We start from the raw sequence: 18,046 nt of genomic DNA on the forward strand, positions 1-18,046 counted from the left end.
AACCCTGACTGCTCTTTAGAAGGCCAGATATTTGAGTTTCATCTTCAGTACTTTGGCTACCTAATGAGAAGGAAGGACTCCCTGGAGAAGAGTCTAATGCTGGGAACCATAGATGGCAAAAGAAGAAGGGGACGGCAGAGGATGAGGTGGCTGGATGGAGTCACTGAAGCAGTTGGTGTGAGCTTGGGTGGACTCCGGGAGATGGTGGAGGACAGGAAGGCCTGGAGGAATGTTGTCCATGGGGTCGCGATGGGTCTGACACGACTTCGCGACTAACAACAACAAGGCTAAAGCAAAGATCAGCTTCTGGGAAGAGAGAAGGGGAAAAGAAGAAAAGTACATGGGTAAGATACAGGTGTACGGCCCATCTTTGAATTTCAGGTGAAGAATTATATCTTGAAGAGACTGCCAAATTTCATTCTGGTATCTCATGCCCTGAAAAGGATCACCTTCTATTCCAATATTTCAATCTTCAGAAAAAATAGATTCAATGTTAGTCTGTTTTGCTAGCCATTCTCCTTGGTGAAGCTTCGGAAGAATGCAATTAGTTTTGCATCTTTCCTTGAACCTTTGCAACTGGGGTAGAGTCACACTGTGTTTCCAAATAGATCACATTGTGCTGTCCTAAACATGTACAGTAAACGTTATTTTGAAGAGTCATCATAATACAACCTAAGATTGCACTTTGTTCAGCCAATTCACCTTTCTATGTTTATTTGGAGCTTTCATCCATCCTTGAACATGCAATTATTTCTTGCCCTTTGTTAGGAGGTGACAGATTCCAACTCTCTTGATCCACCATTTCAATTTAATTGAATTATCATCCCATTTCTCTTTGACTTTCAGCTGGTTCTTCAGAAAAGTATGGCTGTATTATTAGTAGTAGTATTAGTAATGATAATTTTCCTGCTATCTCCACTTTCTTACCATTAAGTTTTCATTCTGGCCTCAGCTGTCTTCAATGTGCTGCAATTTAATACAATTGCTTATCTCCTCTTGGCAAAAGAATCAAGTGCTTCGGTCTTTCCTTATTCTTTTCTTGTGCTTTTAGATTATTTTGCTGCTTTTAACACTGTTTCTTTCATTCTTGGTAACTGGGGTTCTCTTTTAGACTGAGTTTATTTGCATTTTTCTGCTCAGTCTGTTAAGGCTTGATCTGTAGAATTTTCAGAGTTATGTTTATTTATTTGTATCCCACCTTTTTGCCACAAGCAGTGCTGAAGGCAGCTAATAAGAATAAAATGCAGATTGGAAACAATAGGCAGTATCCTATTGTGCCCATTGATCTGCGTGACCCGCTCCTTGTGAAGTAGGGCCCTGGAGCTTCTAGAAATAATCTGCAAAGAGCGGAAATGAGCAGGTCAATGCAGCTCACTGTGCACAGGCCCAAAGTTGGTGCTCATCACTACTTCGCCTCAGGACATGGGTCCTGAAGGCCCCCCCCCCCCCTTTGGGACAAGTTTTGGACTGCAGATAAATCAGATTCACAGCCCTATTTAAGTTGCCTCTTTCCTCACTGTTGTATGCATTACTTTTCATTTCTGTAAACAAATTTATCATGTATGGAATATTTAGAATGCCTGATATTCATCAGGGTCATTCGTAGGCTGAAGACAATGTTCAGCATACTTTGGGTGGTGTTCGGCTTGTGCTCAGAGATTTTTCACTTCTGTTTTCCACTTAGAACTTCCTGCATATCCTCTGCCACTCCCCACCCCTCACCAAAAAAAAAAAAAAAAGCCCCTGGCTGAGTTTTTAGTTGTTGTAATCTTTTTTAAAAATGTTCCCTTTAATGGTTCTGAACTGTCTTTGATTACCAATTCAAAGTATGTCAAAGAAATCTAGAACAGTTTCAAATGACTTCATATTCTATGACTCTGGCCTTTTGATTCTGTAGCAAGCAGAGTTGCACAGATTCTGCAGAATTACAGACTGGACTCTCTTTAGCTTTCTCAATTTTACATAAAGTTAGTTGTAGAAAAATATTAAAAATGTAAAAAGATAAAACAGCAATATGCTAACATATGAAAATATATGTAGGGAGATTTGTGCTTTTTCAAAAATGCAAATTTGCAAATAAAAATGTACACAGGTGCAGGATATCGGGAAAAAATCTGATTCCATCCATGAGCAGACAGCAAAACAAAAGGGACCTGTCAGTCTGCAAAATGCAGACAGAACAGATTTAATAAAATCTGTACATTCCTACTGGAAGCTTTCCTGAAGATCCAACTGGACATAAAAGAGAGATATAAATAAATAAATGTACTGTGATGTAATGCATTTAAAAGTGCTATGTTCAATATGCTTCTAAGCAAAAGTTTGAAAAATGAAAAGAGACTTTTCTGCTTTAAAATACTTCTTCTATACATCTGAATCCCTGCTTAAAATGCATGTTTTGCTGCTAGCTTTTTGTTTCATTTTGAGAAAATGTGCAATTCATAACCCCATATCTTTTTGCTACCATTTATTTCTTTTCTCTCCTGTTACCATGATATACTGTGTACAAACTTTCCACAACCCAAATTATTGAAAATTACAGCTACTACACTTGGGAATATTCCTTCTGTAGTGAAAAGGAAAGTAGATTTGGCTGTTCCACATGGTAGCTTATTTGTATTAAAAGCAAGCCCACGGAGCAGAGAGATTTCTCCCCATTAGCACAATTGTGTGTGTGTTTGTTTACTCAGAAGTGTTCAGTGGGGATTAACCCATGGAAGTGTGCATAGGGTTGTAGCAAGGAAAATTAATAAATGGCCTGCTATTTTCAAGGGACCTTTCTTGGTATTTTGGTTCTGGTGCTGGGGTGCTGTTAGCTGTGCAAACAGTACTACACTGACACCTAGTGACATAAACCAAGTAGTACAAGTAATCCTTAGCATAGCATAGGTTCGCACCTCTTGTGTCATGAGCATCCAGAAAGGTGTTTTGGATTACTCCCCCTCCCCCATGGTTACACCCACAAATTTCCTTTCGAAATATCATTTGCATCCAAAGTGCATGTTATTTTAAAGATCATTGTTTGGCAATATATATACACAGCATGATCCTCCCCACCATACCAATGTGGATTTGGGTTGCAGCAAGGGTGAAAGAATTAAAGACACAGTGCCTTCTGAACTTACTCTAGCATGAAGAAGAAAAAAGACACTGTTGCTTGCTACATCTTTAAGAGAAAAAAGGTCCTACAAATCCCAGCATTCCCCAGTATCACTGGTTAGGAAATGCTTAAGTTGTAGGGCTTGTTTCTGTCTAACCATGCATAAGATTACACCCTAAACTACTATGTGTTGGTCTTACATCTCATCAGTGGTTTTCCATGGAACATGGTCAGTTGTTAATTAGCAAACACCACTCAAAGACATTGTGGTGCTTTTTCCATGGGTCTTTAGATCCTGCACAAAATATTGAAGGGGTTCCCATATATTCCAGAATGGGTACAGTTAAAAAGGGGTCTATAGGTTAACCAGAGTAATCAAAAATAACCACATGTATGTTTAAGTTTGACTCATCCATATGTTGCTTTCAAAACAACTCCCATGCACACAAAGAGAATTCTGGTTGAATTTAGATGGTACTTAAGTCATAGCTTTTAAAACTAGAGAATTTCTCTATTACAATGTGCAAAATTTAGCTCTATTTGGTGAGCAGCTGAATGATGCTTGGTTTAACATGTGATCCTGATTCTTTGCATGACCTCTGCTAAAGCTGGGATTTCACAGCCAATGTAAGTTTCCTAACCTCAAAAACAATAACATGGAAAAAAAAACCCTAAAAGATACAGCGCACCAAACTAAAATAGAGAAAATAAATCTAGTTGGACATTTTAACCACTCTGGTCATGCATTCTCTTCCTTTTCCTAATGCTTCCTAGAACAATATTTCTTTTATTTCAAACCAGAAAGATGGAGGGGAGCTCCAAAACCTAAAATTTACTGCTAAGAAGCTCCTGTCTCCAGTAGTTACCTGTCCAAGTTTGATGGCAGGAAGTGCCTGGAGCAAGGCCTCCCCTGGCAAATGCCGCATTGATATGGGCTGATATGGGAAAGGCTACCAAACCAGACCATTCAGAGGTGGATCAGTCAATACTGCAGTTTGAACTGAGTACAGAAAAATGTTGGAAGTCAGGTCTTTAAGCACTTGGCATATTGCTCACAGATGGGTAAGTTACAGATAATAACACTGGAAATCAATTGTTGCCTCGAGGCATTTTTCAAAGGCAGTCTCGTGTGAGCAATCTAACCTGGATGTTACGAGGGCTTAAACAACAGTGGCAGAATTAGCAGGTTTGCGAGGAAGTGATGGCAAATGAGTTAGGGATGGGTGAACAAGCAATGTTGGAGATCATCAAGATTCTCCAGACATTGTCTACCACTTGCCTCAAGCTTGGTTCCTGTTCACATTTGTGATTGCTGTTTGCTCTGCATGAATGGAAAACTGAGCAGTGAACAAACGAGAAATTTCTCCAAATTCCCTCCAACAAACTGAAGCGGGGCTAGTTTGGTTCTACTGGGGAAACTCACACAAATTTAAAAACTTGTACAAATTGAGCATGAGCATGTGTTCAGCAATTTGCAAATATTTTTAGTTACTATAAGCTTGTGCTCAGGAATTCAAAAGGCTCCTGTCTTGGAATGGGATGGGGATGCTCATAACATCCCTAGGTCTAGCACAAGTTCAGACTCCTCCTGAGTTTTTCTCCACTGGGGCTCTAGCAATCATCCCCACCCTTGCATTACCTGAAGCCCCCTTGAATACTAGCTCCCTAGTATACACCTTGTCAATCAGAGAGCAAGCCTCACAGCAGTCACGCCCACCACCCACATCGTTTCCCTTCCCCACAGCTCCTTGTGGACTTCAACACAAGTGAGAAGCGTATCATCAGGGAATTCTCCTACCACCATCAGGAACCCATCAAGCACCTCTGGGCGCCAGGCCAACTTACATGGTCGCCCATTCCTTGTATAACTGTAACTCCCAGCATTCCTGACCATTGCCCAAGGCTGCCCAGCACTAGCTGGAGTTGGAAGTCCAAACTATCTGGAGGGCACTAGGTTGGAAAGTTGGTCTAAGCCTTATTGGCTAACCATTTATCCATGAAAAGAAGGCTGCTGACATGTGCGCCCCCCCCCATGCCCATCACTGGCATCTTTGCCAGCGATGCTGCCAAATCCAGCATAGGCCAGCCATGCAAATATTATCAGCCCATGTTTTCCATGGAGCTGTGAATTCCTGAGCCATGCCTGACAAAAAGGCCTCATTGTGGAAGCTGCAGTAACCTAATTTCAAAAACGTGGGGATCTACAGCACTAGGTCCATCTCTGCCAGCTAAGGCAAGAAGTTAATTGAGCAGTGGAACGGGTGGTACCAAATCTTAATATCTCTCTCATCCATTCACTAAGCCTCAGAGCATCCTTCTCCTGTGGCAACTGAGATCACAGGGGATGAGAAAGATGATGGAGATGTCATGCGCGCCAGGACTTTTCCTGCACTCTCCCACTTCAAGTCCAAGCCTGACTCCTTCTCTGTCCCCCTCTGTGAAAGGACACTCTCACACACTCACATTCATGCATGAGATGTCCAGCTAGGCTAGTCTGATGCAAGGCTTGAAGATGGGCTAGAGATGGCACATGCACCATTACACCAATATGTAACAGGGAGATTTTCATACCCTTCCCTACTCCTATCAGACAAACAAATTATTACCGATCAGACAGATGACTGCCAGTCCAAAAGAAAAAGGAGAAACTGAGCTGTGGGAGGAAGAGTTGTACCAAGAGTTGAGTTCAAACTCAAACATCAACCAGATGAAATCAAACAGCTGGATAGAGCTGGCTCATTAGTTCCGTGCATTAGAAGGTTTCTCTTCTTTCTTTATGTTCTGCAGTTTTTAAGGATAAGTACCTCACAAAAATGCAGCACCATATTGTAGTCTATTGGAATTATTCAAGAATTTTGATATACTCCAGAAGTAACTGGTCTTCTCCCACCCCATCTGTTGTAATATATGAAATGTCAAATAATTTGACTCCTTGATCTAAGCCAAGATTTATAAATGCATATTGAGAGGTAATGGGAATTTATTTGCCAATGGACAGTGCTCCAGTGCCGGGAATAATATGTGGCCATAGCTGATCTTATGCAAAGTCACTGTATGATTAGATTGTTTCCCTATAGAAATATAATCTAATTTCACCTGTTCATTCAGAGTCTGTGTGAGAGAAACAATTTATTTCCAGAGTTACTGACCTGAGGACAGGGTGTAAAGGATAAAATGAAATATCACTCCTGAAATTTTGTTGCAGGTATAGCTATTACCTGTGAACCATGTTACTATCAGATGTTAAAAAGCCTCTTCTGTTAGGTGTTAAATAATTTCTAGGCTTGGCATTTCATATCAATGAATTCAGACTATCAACTGATTTTGTTTGAAATACTGTGCGTTTGGCTAAGATGGCCTGTTGTCTTGTCTGGACCCTGCTGTGGTATTCCAGCATACGTTTGGTTATGAGAAAAAATGATAGAAGATAATTGTCTGTTCTGTTGCTTCCACACTTCACTGTGGTTGCTCTGGTCATCTGAACCTGGCATCATGGTTTCTATGGTTCTGTTATACAGCTACCACAGAAATGTCTGGAAAGAGTAACAGGTGTAGGAGCCACTCTAGCCATCCAATGTGAAATTGAATTTCAGGTGCAGTGGTTGTTTGGGTATTATTATTATTATCCATTACATTTCGATACTACCTATAACCAAAGCTCTCTGGGCAGTTCACACATTAAGTCACCCATCCAGATATCAAGCAGGCCTGACCCTGCTTAGCTTCCAAGATTAGGCAGAATCAGGCACTTCAGGCTAGATGTAAGCTTGTGTTAACAGTAGGAGGACTAAACAAGGAAAGGTAGAAACCACACTAGTATGGAAACCACATGATACCCTGAAAGGCACAATCAGGCAAAAACACCCCCAGATTGCTTGTCTTGACCTGTGAACCCAGGTCTTGCAGCACCTTTCCTTGGTTCCAGCAAGATTCTTTTGTTGCCCTATCTGGAGAAGCTTGAACCTAGGACCTTAGGCGTGCAAAGCATGTTCTCTGTCACAGAGCCGTGCTCTCTCTCATTGACCTGCAGTCAGTTGAGTGATTATGGGAGTTACAGTCTGACACATCTGGAGAACACCAACTCAGAAAAGACTCGGCTAGGTTATACAACCAGGAAAGTTTTAAAAAAAAAGTAACACACATACACAGTCCACCAATGGTTGCTCTTTCATGACTATGGAGCAACAGCTGCCTCCCTTGAGGAAGTATTTCTACAGCTGCGCTTCTCCATCTTTTGCTCCACAATCCAGGATAGCTGTTATGCCAAGGCAAAAGTATATTCAACACCCATAATTTCAGGGATCAAAACCTATATTACACATCATCTAAATATGCCCATTTGATATTTATACGTACAGTAAGTATTGCAGGAAACGTATTCACTTATGTATGTTTCCTGTCTGCTCCTTGAGGGTAAGCATCAGAGGTGAAGAACCTTTTTCACCCAGAGGGCCAAATCCCGTTTCCAACAAGCTTTCAGAGGCTGCCTTCCAAAGGCAAAGGGGACAGGTACAAAAGCAAAAGTGGTGGGGCCAAACACAGCAACACTGCTCAATTTAAAGCTCTTGCGGCTAATAGTTAAGGCTGAGGAAAGCCTTTTCAAGTGTTTAGAATGGAGGAAATGCTGCACAAAAGGTGGCAAGCCATCGCACAATCAGTGCTTGGGGGAAGGATGGTGGATTCTGTGGGGACCAGATTCTACCAGCAAGCCTGAGGTCCCACAATTTCTGTCTAGATTATACTCAGTCTAAACCAAAACACAATGCTAAATGTACATCTTAGATCATGCATAGTGGTCACTAAAAACTCTGCAACATGAGCCTAATGATCTGTCATAAGATATACAACTAATCATGGTCTTTCTATTCCCAAAAAATGGAATAAAAGCCACTCACTTCCAATGTCTGGCCGCAGCTTTTTATCATATTCCCTCAGCAGCTTGTTGAGCAAGTGTGTCACATCGGTGTCGTGTGTTTTTGGAGACATTACCCATTTTTGGTTTGTCGTGAACTCCTCAAAGTCATCCTCTTCAATCTTTCTTGAACTGCATTGGAAAAAGAAATCAATGATATAACATTGAAACATGAAGAAAAACTGAGCATGCCTGCTTTCCTCAGAAATTCAACAGGTATATCAAGGAATCTATTATTTGGGTTTTCCTATTTAATTTCTCTCTCTCTCAAGCTAAGTCTGAGTCACAGATGAAAGTATAATAGAGCACTCTAATGGAAAATAATTGCAGTGTCTCACATCATTACTTCTCACTAGATTATGAATCTGTGCATAAATAAATGCCACCTTTCTTATATTTGGGAAAGAAGGGAGCCTTATAGCTAACGGGGTAGGATAAAAGTCGAATAAATAAATATTTCAGGGTGAAGCCATGCTGCAACTTGTTCATGGTGGAAGCACACATTGCAAATTCCTTACTATGGCTTCCCTAACATGTACAAACGTGTCTCTCACCCAGTCAGAATATTAAAATAGTCAGATCTGTTAATGATTTCCTGATCACCTCACCACATTAAAATTATGATTTATTCTTAGCACTTCAGAATTTAAGTATTTAACATTGGCCAAGGTAAGAAAAGAATTGCATCCTTACATCAAATTGAAGCCAGTTTCTAACTAGCCTGGTTCCTTCTTCAGGCTAAGTCAACACATGCAGCTGCCTGGGGTAAGAAGGAGATTATGGAATGGATGGCACCTTCTCAGATGGTTTTACTGTGGACCAGAGTCCACATTAAGCGGAAGAAGACGTATGCAGCAGGGACTGTGTCGAGGCCAGGCATGGGCAGGTATCTGCTGAAGACCGACAGCTCATCCCAGTGACCAGGCCTCCTGGACTTGTACCTCCTCTCCCCTAGGGCAGCGTCCTGGTTCATCTGCCCTTTGAAGTGAGGTGCAGCTGTTTGTTTGCTGGTCCTCAGCTGTTAAGCAAACAGGTGGTAACAATCATGATCCAGACAAGGAAGAACCAGAGCAGCTGATGGCAGTGCTGCTGGAAAGGTAGACTTGCTCCCTCTCCACTGATCCTGGGACTTCAACATGTGGGGAAGATTTATCTCTTCCTCCCACAGATGCTGTTGGGATCACAGCCTCTAGCACAGAGGCTTAGCAGAAAAAGTTCCCAGTGGCACAGAACTGTGTCTTGCAGGAGAAGGAATAGACCTCCCCCTGCTGTGCACTGCAGTCTCCATAAGAATCAGTCTCTCCCATTAATTAAAGATTCAACCATGTTGCACACTCGGTAAGATCTGTAAATTTGGTCTGACATTTTTATTGCAACGAAACATACTGATACACTTTTTATAAGAAACAAAAAATAATGTCTACAACTACATTATCTGGAACAAAGGGAGAGAGGTACAATATCAGTCTAACATTTTCATAGGGCTCAATTATAGCATAAGCATATTTGATGATCATTTTATATGTTACCCTACATTTTTAAGAAATCCCTGTAGACAGGGAGTTAGCCTGGCAAGCAGTGGCCTAGGTTAGAATCTTTCTCTTTGCTGAGCTCTTTGCAGAGTGTTCCTGGGCCTTGAAAACTGGTATTCTCCATGATGTCTGAAATGACACAAGTCAATTTGACCATAAAATCAAGAAGTTCACCTTATTCTGCTGCATGTGTGCTGACCAGGTGTAAAGAACAGTGAAAACTAAGTTTCATGGAGGAGCAAAGGGCTCTGATAAAGAGTTTCATGACACAACCAAACAGTTACAGTTGGAGAGGGAACTATGGCAGAGTTAAAGGACACCTGCGTTGAAGTGAGAAGGTTTCAGGTTCAGTGCCTGTCATCTCCAGCTAAAATGATCCGCTTGAGGTCTCAAAAGCGACTGCCAGTGAGTGTAGACAATATAGGCTAGGTGAACAAAGGGTAGGCATGAGCTGGTACAAATGGCAGTAGAAGCTACAGCTCCTGGGATACAATTCCAATGTGTTTGTGTGTGTTTTATGAAAGAATAATTAATCTGATTAAGGTGAGGCATACAAAAGAAAAGTGACTTTTTAAGCACAGGAAATTAAAGCAGTCCTAAATTGGCTTGAATATATACTGCAGGGTCAGGGAACATTTGGGGGAACATTCGCACAATTATTTATTTTTTAATTTTGAATTGTTTTAATTCTCATTTTATTGAGTTTTAGTCACATGTTTTCAATAGAATTACTGAGTATATAGTAAATAGTATGCTAGCAAAATGCCCATAAAAACATTCCAGTTATGGGAATCATATCTGGCAACTTAAGAATCTATCCTGGGCACTGCCACAAATTGGCTGCTGTGAGAGGCACAGCAAAGGACCAGGAATGTGCCCAAAAGACCAGTCCTAGGCAGAGCCCCAGCACACCAGATGACACCTCAGAATCCACAGATGTCAGCACCGACAAAAGTGTGACGCACGGAGCCCCTTGCTAGTGCCCCAAAAGCTTTCTAGGGGTGCATTGGTGCCCGGGTCCACCATATTGCCTAGTTCTTGTGTAGTGGCAGTGAGCCCCTAGTGTGGAGATGAAAGGTTACGATCACCAAGAAGGCTGTTCTAAGTGATTACACCAATGAGAACTACCAGGATATGTCTTCTGTGTCCACAATTACACAGCATCCTGAGTTGGCTGATGCATTTCCCCCTCCCAGTTTGTCTACTTCTCCCTCCCTTCCTCCCTCCCTCGAGGCTTTTGGTTTATGCCAGATTTCCTTACTTGTTCTCGTTCCTCATCACATTTGGGAGTTGGATGCAGCACCATTGTATTCACGTGTTACAGTGGCCATTGGACACGAGAGCCACCACCGTTAAATTACAGTTTAGTACCTCTGGGAGATACGAACTCGTAGCTGTCTTTTGTTGCTTGTGGCACTTCGTGGTTCAATTCTGAACCTTGCGTTTCCCCCGCAAATGCTGACACTTAAGATTCGTCAAGGCGCATTAACTGAATTGTCGTCTTTCTGGGGTGAGTTATTAAAGGAAACAAGGAAAATTCCATCTGTAAACAGCTGCAGTCAGTGTAACTCCCCTGAAATAAGGCTGCTTGACCAAATATAGGCTGGTGGAATCCCTGCTTCTCTTCAGCTGTACCATCAGGGCAGGATATTTAGGACCAGCAGGGGCCCCCACAATGAAGCCAGCCTGACTTACTAGGGTAACTTACTTAAGTGACAGGAATATAAATTGCCATTTTAAGAGGACCTTCCCTCTTAACATGCTTGTCCCTAGAGCTTAAAATTGTCTAAATACACCACTGCATCCCTTCTGGCAGATTCCTCTGCAGGAATTGCACTTGTCACAATGTGGAGCTCACTGTACTATGTTTCTATAGTGGAGCCGGCTGGAGCCAGGGGTCAGACTAGATGGCCCAGGAGACCCCTTCTGATTCGCTCTGTTTCTATATACTCCATTCACAACCACATTTCAAGCCATGCAGGCTCCTGTGATTCAGAAAGATGAAACCAAGCACTTGGGAGTTGTCTAGCATTGCCAACACCCTCAGCCATCTTGTGTGCTGGCAGAGGGTTTCCTACAAGTTTCTTTTGTGTAAGCAGACTTGTTGATTTTTCTGGTGAAATGGACAAGTAAATGGACATTAAGTGAAGAAACAAACAAAATATGCTGCAAACACACACACACACACACACACACACAAAAGGGCTGTTAGTCTGAGGCCATGTATGTGAAATAAGTACCACTCTTCATCTGGTATTCCTTCCATATCAAAGTTCAGACTGTACGCTCCTTGAGGAAGAGATATCCTCCTCTTTATACAATCGGAATGCAAGATTTTAAAATTGCTACACTTTTGCAGGGAGGGGTACATTGTGGAGGAAAACAAGCAAATGAGTACCACAAAAGAAACAGATAATGCAAATTATTGCTGCCAAATAATGTTTACACAGGAAAATTCAGTGAAGCATAGCTGGATATGTGTATTCATAATAAATATTTCAAGGTTGTTGCTTTTTTAGATGGCTATGAACTGTCACCAGATTAGACGTGGGTGGGTGAGACAAGAAGATGAGTTAACTCTGCATGCATAAAAGCTATTGGTTCTAGATGGGAAGAAATTGACTTATATTTGTAACTTTTTCTATAAAAAGGAGAAGCTCCTGATTGCATTGGCATTCTTTTCTACTGCAAAAACTAAATGGTTTAAAGTTGGGTTGGGTAACCTGTGTTCCTCCAAATCCCACTGGACTGCAACTCCCATCATCCTTGACCACTAGCAATCCTTGGGTGGGACTGATAGGATCTGGAGGAATGCAGGTCTCCTGGCTTAAAGGAAGCTATGCAGCAGGAAAGGTAAGGTGCTTGATTTTCACTGCAAAAGTATTTGTGATGCAGGTAACCCTGTGACCCTGTAATGAGGGAAAGATTTCTTCTCTGCCTCCTTAGAGCACTTTTGCATTGTACCTGTTCCAGGGAAAGCAGAACATGCATTGCAACTCATCTGCCTTCCAGGCTCCGTCACCCACACTGCAGGTTCTGGGCTTTATTGCACTATCCTCAGTCCACAAATCTGGCTGGGGAGTTTCCTGTAAGAGCACAAATCCCAGGGTCTAAAATCACCTAGTTTAGGAGTGAGCAATTTGTGGCTACTTTGGTCCCTAACTCCTAGCAGTCCTCGAAAGCACAGACTATGGTGATGCAAACTGCAGGCCAAAATATCTGGAAAGGTGCCCACTCCCAGTCCAGTTGCTGCAGCCTGTCTCCAAATGGGGAGCATAGGCAAAGTGTAAAGTGATGCAAATTTGTGCAAGAAATCCTAGCTAAGCATGCATGGGAACTGCAATGGCTGGTAAGAAACCAGGAAAAAGATTTAGGGTCGAGATGAACCCGTCAGTGAAGTCCTCAGCTGGTCAAAATTTGATTTTAGGGGATATTGGGAAAGGAACTGAAAATCCCTGCCTTTACATCAATTTATGAAGTGATCACATTAGGTACACTGCATAGAGTTCTAGCCATCACTTTTTAAAGTGTTGAACAGATTGGAGGGGAAATCTTCCCAACGAAGAAAGGCAAAACTGATTAGGCTTCCTTTAGGGAGGAAAAAAGATGAGAACTGCTGAGGGTGGGATGAGAAAGTAAAGAGAAGATAAAGGTTTATGCAATTATACATGGTGTCCAAAACAGGAAATGGGAAAAAGCACTTTCTCTTATGCTGCATCTCTAAGTCCAACTGAATTCGATGGATCTTATTCTCAGGAAAGTAGCTTTAGGGTTAGAGTGTAATACAAGAACTCCAGGGTCACCACAAAAAATAATGGCAGTACAGTAATGGCAGATGAAAGAAAGTATCTTTTGTACAAATGCACAGTCATGGGATTCACTGGTACAGAATATGGTGATATTGTCCACTACCTTAGATGACTTGGGGGTTAGACAAACCCATGAGGATAGAACAAACCCCACGTTCAAAGGTAATGTAGCTCCTATCAGTGAGGGATGACATGGGAAAAGCATCAGAGGAGTGTTGCTGTCTTCAGATAAGCCTCTGGGGAGATTAAATAGAAGTATTTCCCAATGATATGAGTCAGCTGGACCTGGAAAATGGTTCACTTTACTTCAGATCCAGTCTGACTAGAATAATTTGTTTTCCTTGGTTTTCTTTAGCAAAACTCAAGATCCAGGCACTATCTTGGAGCATACCAATGTGGAGATGGAGGTGTGGATACATACCAGGGAAAACACTGCTGTGTTGTGCTCTCTCTTTTTCCACCTATGTACTCACACATGACACACTCACACCTCCTAGACAGCACTTAATATATCTTCCTGCCTAGAAATCGTAGCCCATTCAGCTAAGTTGAGAGCTTATCTTGCAATGGATCACTGAAGGTTGCAAGAACTCAGTGGTGAAGGAAAGGCACTCTTTGTAGGCTCATAGGAACTCTTCCTATTATTACTGCATCTTGTCTTCAAAAGACATTGAAAGAGAATTGTGGTACCTGGACTCATATGAAGACCCAGAAGAGAAAGGTATGAAGGATATGAGAAAAGCTACTGGCTGGCAGGTCTTCTTATATAGCTGCACACTTGGGCAATGTTGCAACTCGCTGTCTACCATCTTTAATAACCAGATTGCAAGTAACTAGGGCCAATTTTTTAAAATTCCTGGATTTTTGTATCACTGGATCTCAGATATAAGAATCCTGAGATTCAGGGAGGGGAAATTGTGATTCTCTGAATGTTTGGCTTGCAACGCTGATCAGGCTAGGATTGAGGGAACTGTAGACTACTGGCTTAGATAACTAATATGGCCCCTCTATACATGTGATATAACTCAAAATTAATCACAGCTAGTTAAGTGGGGTGAACAGGACAGGATGTTCACCTTATACACCCCACCATGCACTGAATAAAGTATGTGAATTTGGATGGATATGTGCACAATTGCATCACCCCTCCTTTCTTTTGGGGGTATCGGTGGGGATGGATTGCATGAAGCACGCAGATGTGCGGCCCACACCATGCATGACATTGTGGGCTTGGCAGGGAGCACACCCACACTCGCCCATAATGCGTATGGATAGCCATTTCTGGGAAGGACGCAAACTACACGCGGCATCAGTTGGGTGTAGTAAAATCAAATGATGTGAGCTCTGGCCTCCCTTATGGATATTCAGATGGCTGCATAGGACCTTCCTTATCAGAGACAGCATGCTTATGAGTTACAGCTACTGGGAACGCGCAGGTGGATGCCGTTGGAGTCCTGCTCAGCTTGTGGGCTTCTTATTGGTTGGCCAATGAGGGAAGCAGGTCAAGAACTTGATTGCTCTGTGAGCTGACCCAACAGGGCTTTCCTCATGCTGTTATGTGAGCATTGCAGGAACATCCAAGTACATGGAAAGGGCAGTGGATAGGCAAAGTAACTAGTCCAGTTCTCTTGGAATGCTAACTGCGGGATGGAAGTAGCCTTTTCAACAACTGTCACTCCTCCCCTCCCCGCAGAGGAAACATGGTACATCAGTACTCCCTTCCCACAGAAGTATGACCAGACAGTCGGCCACTTCCAGATGTTTCAGGGACTACAACCCTAATCATGGCTGCTTGTCCATGCTGGCTGGGATTTATGGGACTACTAGACCAAAACGTCTGGATGGGCCCAGGTTGCCTTCCCGACATGATGAAAGGTGGGATGCTGGTGGATAAAATCAAAAGATGTATGGGTCGCTTGATTAACAAAATCATAGTCAATCAAATTATTTCAATTGACTGATTAAATTTGCTTATATTTGCATATGACTAACAATAGTTTTGAAGAGGAGGACAACTATGCTGTATTTTTAGATTGTGTGCATGTAGCTGTCATTGTGGCTGCCGTGTAGACACTTTCCCTCCCCATGTGCCAGAATGAAGGGGAGAAGTATCTTCTATATGGTGCCTGATATCTGCAGGTTTTAAAATAAGTGCTAAATTAAAAACAATTAACTTTTTAAAAAACCAATTATCACCCAAGGAACCAAGAATATCTTTTCATTATTAGAAAGGTTCAAATCCAAAATCCAAACCAGCCTTCCCAACCTGGCACTCCCCCCCCCCAGATGTGTCAGACTACAATTTCCAGAGCCTTGACAACCTCCAGATGTGCTGGACAATGGCTCCCATCATCCCCAGCCTTGTAAATTGGAGGGCAATTTTAGATGGGAAGCAGGCATGTTACAATACTGACAGAGGACTTAAAAGTGTGATGGCCATAGAAATGACAGAGTTCCTGCATGTTAAAGTCACTGAGAAAAGGCAGTGAAGGGACACCTTCCTGGTTGCCATAATGTGGTGCGAAGCAGGTTAGCTGGGATCCACTTGCCATTTGCAAGCTGCACTTAAGTAGCGAGCTGCGGCGTCCCTTTGTGACTGGAGGTGGAGGGGCAGGGGACCCCAAGACAACCGAGCCATTCCAGGGGCGCAGATGGATCGATCTCTCCGCTACTCGGAATGGCATTCCGCAATTGACACGGTAACGCTAGCAGAACGGATTGTGACATGCTTATTAAGGCGCTATATCGTTACACGGTAATGCGATTATCAAAGGAAACTATCTCGATGGATAATCTGCGACAAGATATTTAGGCAATCGCTTTGATCGTCCAACGCCACGAGCCTCGCCAGACATCCCAAGTCGGTTGAGGAGACCCAGAAAGCGAGTTAAATAAAGCTAATTGACTTAAGCAGCATCCTCTCAAGCGGCGCCGCGCTGCGCCGCGATCGGGTTCCTTCTGCTTATCCAGACGAGTCTTTCCCTAGCAAGTCGAGCGACCAGCCTTCTCTGCGGCTCTCAAAACGGCGGGCCAGCCAGGGAGGCTTCCAGACGAACAGGGTGTGCTTCGCCGCCACGGAGGCACACGCGCAACGCCACCTGGCCACCCGAGCCGCCTCGGATGGGGAGAGCGGGCGCCGGAACGGCCTGCCTCGATCCTCACCCGGGGGAAGTCAGGAGGAGAAAACTTTCTGCAAAAGCCGGGGCGAGGCGGGGATTCCTGCCGAGGCGGCGGGGTGGGGGCGGCCTGCAGCTGAAAGGCACCGCTCCAGCGCGGGGCAAACGGTGAGCGGTTTCCCCGGCGCTACCCTGGCGAACCTGGAAAGCGGGGAAGCCGAGGTGGGCGGCGGGGAGCAGCCTCCGCGGCGCTAGTCCATCGCGCGGGCATGGCGCGGCGCTAGTCGATTCCACCGTGCTGCCGCAAGAGATCGGGCATATTAATGCACTGGCAGCCGGGTGGAATTGGGGAGACGGCGCACATGTATTTCTCTGAACGCCGTCTTTGGCAGCCAGCCGGGGGCGTTTCTTTTTGACCCAAAGAGTCCAAGAAAGCCTGGGGGGGGAGGGGGGAAGAGGAGGAGGAGGAGGAAGAGTGGGGTGGGGGTTAGAAAAAAAAACAGACTTTAAGGACAGCAGGTGGAACTTACCAGGCTTGGAATACGGACAGGAGGAAGAAACCCACCAGGAGCTTAGCTGACATGATCCGAGCAGCAGACATAAGGAAGGGAAGAAAGTGCGGCAGCCCTGGAGGAAAGGTTGAAGGAGGCTCAAGGATGCCCAGGAAGGGCAGAGGGAAAGCTAAGTTGCGGGGTCGGGGGGCAAGTCACATGCAGACACCTATGAATCTCCAGATCTTGCTTCCACTGTGTCTTTTTTTTTCCTTATTCCCCGTTCTGCGCGCGGCAAGAGATATCCCTTTTTCGGCGCACGTCTCCAAACAGAGCCCCGCGCAGACGAGCCTCCCCGATCCAAGAGGGAGTCAGGCGGATCCGCGGGTCTGACAGGTGGTCCGAGGCGCTCCAGCCCGGCTTCCTCCCCTCCCCCTCCCCCCCGCTCGCGCTCGCTTTTCCAGTGACAGTCAATGGTCTGCGATCACCCAGCCGCTTTCCGTGGTCCGGGGAGGTGCCAGAGCCATGCACCTCGGCTGGTGGGGACTTGCGAGGAGGGAGAGGGGCCACCGGGAGCGAGCGCCCCAGGCGCCGAGCCAAGGAAAAGCCCCGATCCCCGGAGGTGGAGGCCGCCGCCGCCGCCGCACCGGGTCTCCGAGGGAGCAGGGGTCCCTCACCATTGGAGAGCGCCGCCGGGAACCCCGAGCCGGTCAAGGGCCCCGGCGCCGGGCTAGTTGCCGCCAGCCAGCTCTCGCTCCGCCATGCCTCTGCTCCCCTGGGATCAAGCGAGGCGACGGGGCGCGGGGAGAGGGCTGCAGCCCGGGGTTACTCGCCCGCCGGCTGCCACAGCGCCGCCCCACTCAGCGCCGCCGCCCGCCCGCGCGTCGCGGGGCGCCTGTCGCTGCGCTGGGCTCGCTCCTCCTCGCCGGGCGCCCCGCCGCCCCTGCCGCTGCCGCCGCCGCCGCCGCCGCGCCGACCGTCCTGGGGGAGCCGGGCAGCCTCAGCCTCGTCCACATTGCCTTGGGTGTCCTTGCATGCGCGCCGAGGTCTCTGTGCCAACTGCAGAGGAATGGCGAGCGGCGAGCG

The 18,046-nt window shown here is 44.9% G+C and overlaps 1 protein-coding gene across 1 annotated transcript in view; it reads right to left on the bottom strand.

Moving 5' to 3' along the window:
• The window catches only part of GABRG3 (gamma-aminobutyric acid type A receptor subunit gamma3), a 325,098-nt gene extending 308,046 nt beyond the window's left edge, over positions 1-17,052 (bottom strand). The window contains exons 1-2 of the mRNA XM_044449822.1: positions 17,000-17,052; positions 7,996-8,144 (exon numbers count right to left, since the gene is read on the bottom strand). Coding sequence (XP_044305757.1) covers positions 7,996-8,144; positions 17,000-17,052 — 202 coding nt within the window. The remainder of the gene's footprint in view (positions 1-7,995; positions 8,145-16,999) is intronic.
• Positions 17,053-18,046: the final 994 nt, after the last annotated feature.

The sequence above is a fragment of the Varanus komodoensis genome, unplaced genomic scaffold, assembly GCF_004798865.1.
Source record: "Varanus komodoensis strain SLA01 unplaced genomic scaffold, ASM479886v1 scaffold1, whole genome shotgun sequence".
In the NCBI taxonomy this organism is placed as follows: domain Eukaryota; kingdom Metazoa; phylum Chordata; class Lepidosauria; order Squamata; family Varanidae; genus Varanus; species Varanus komodoensis.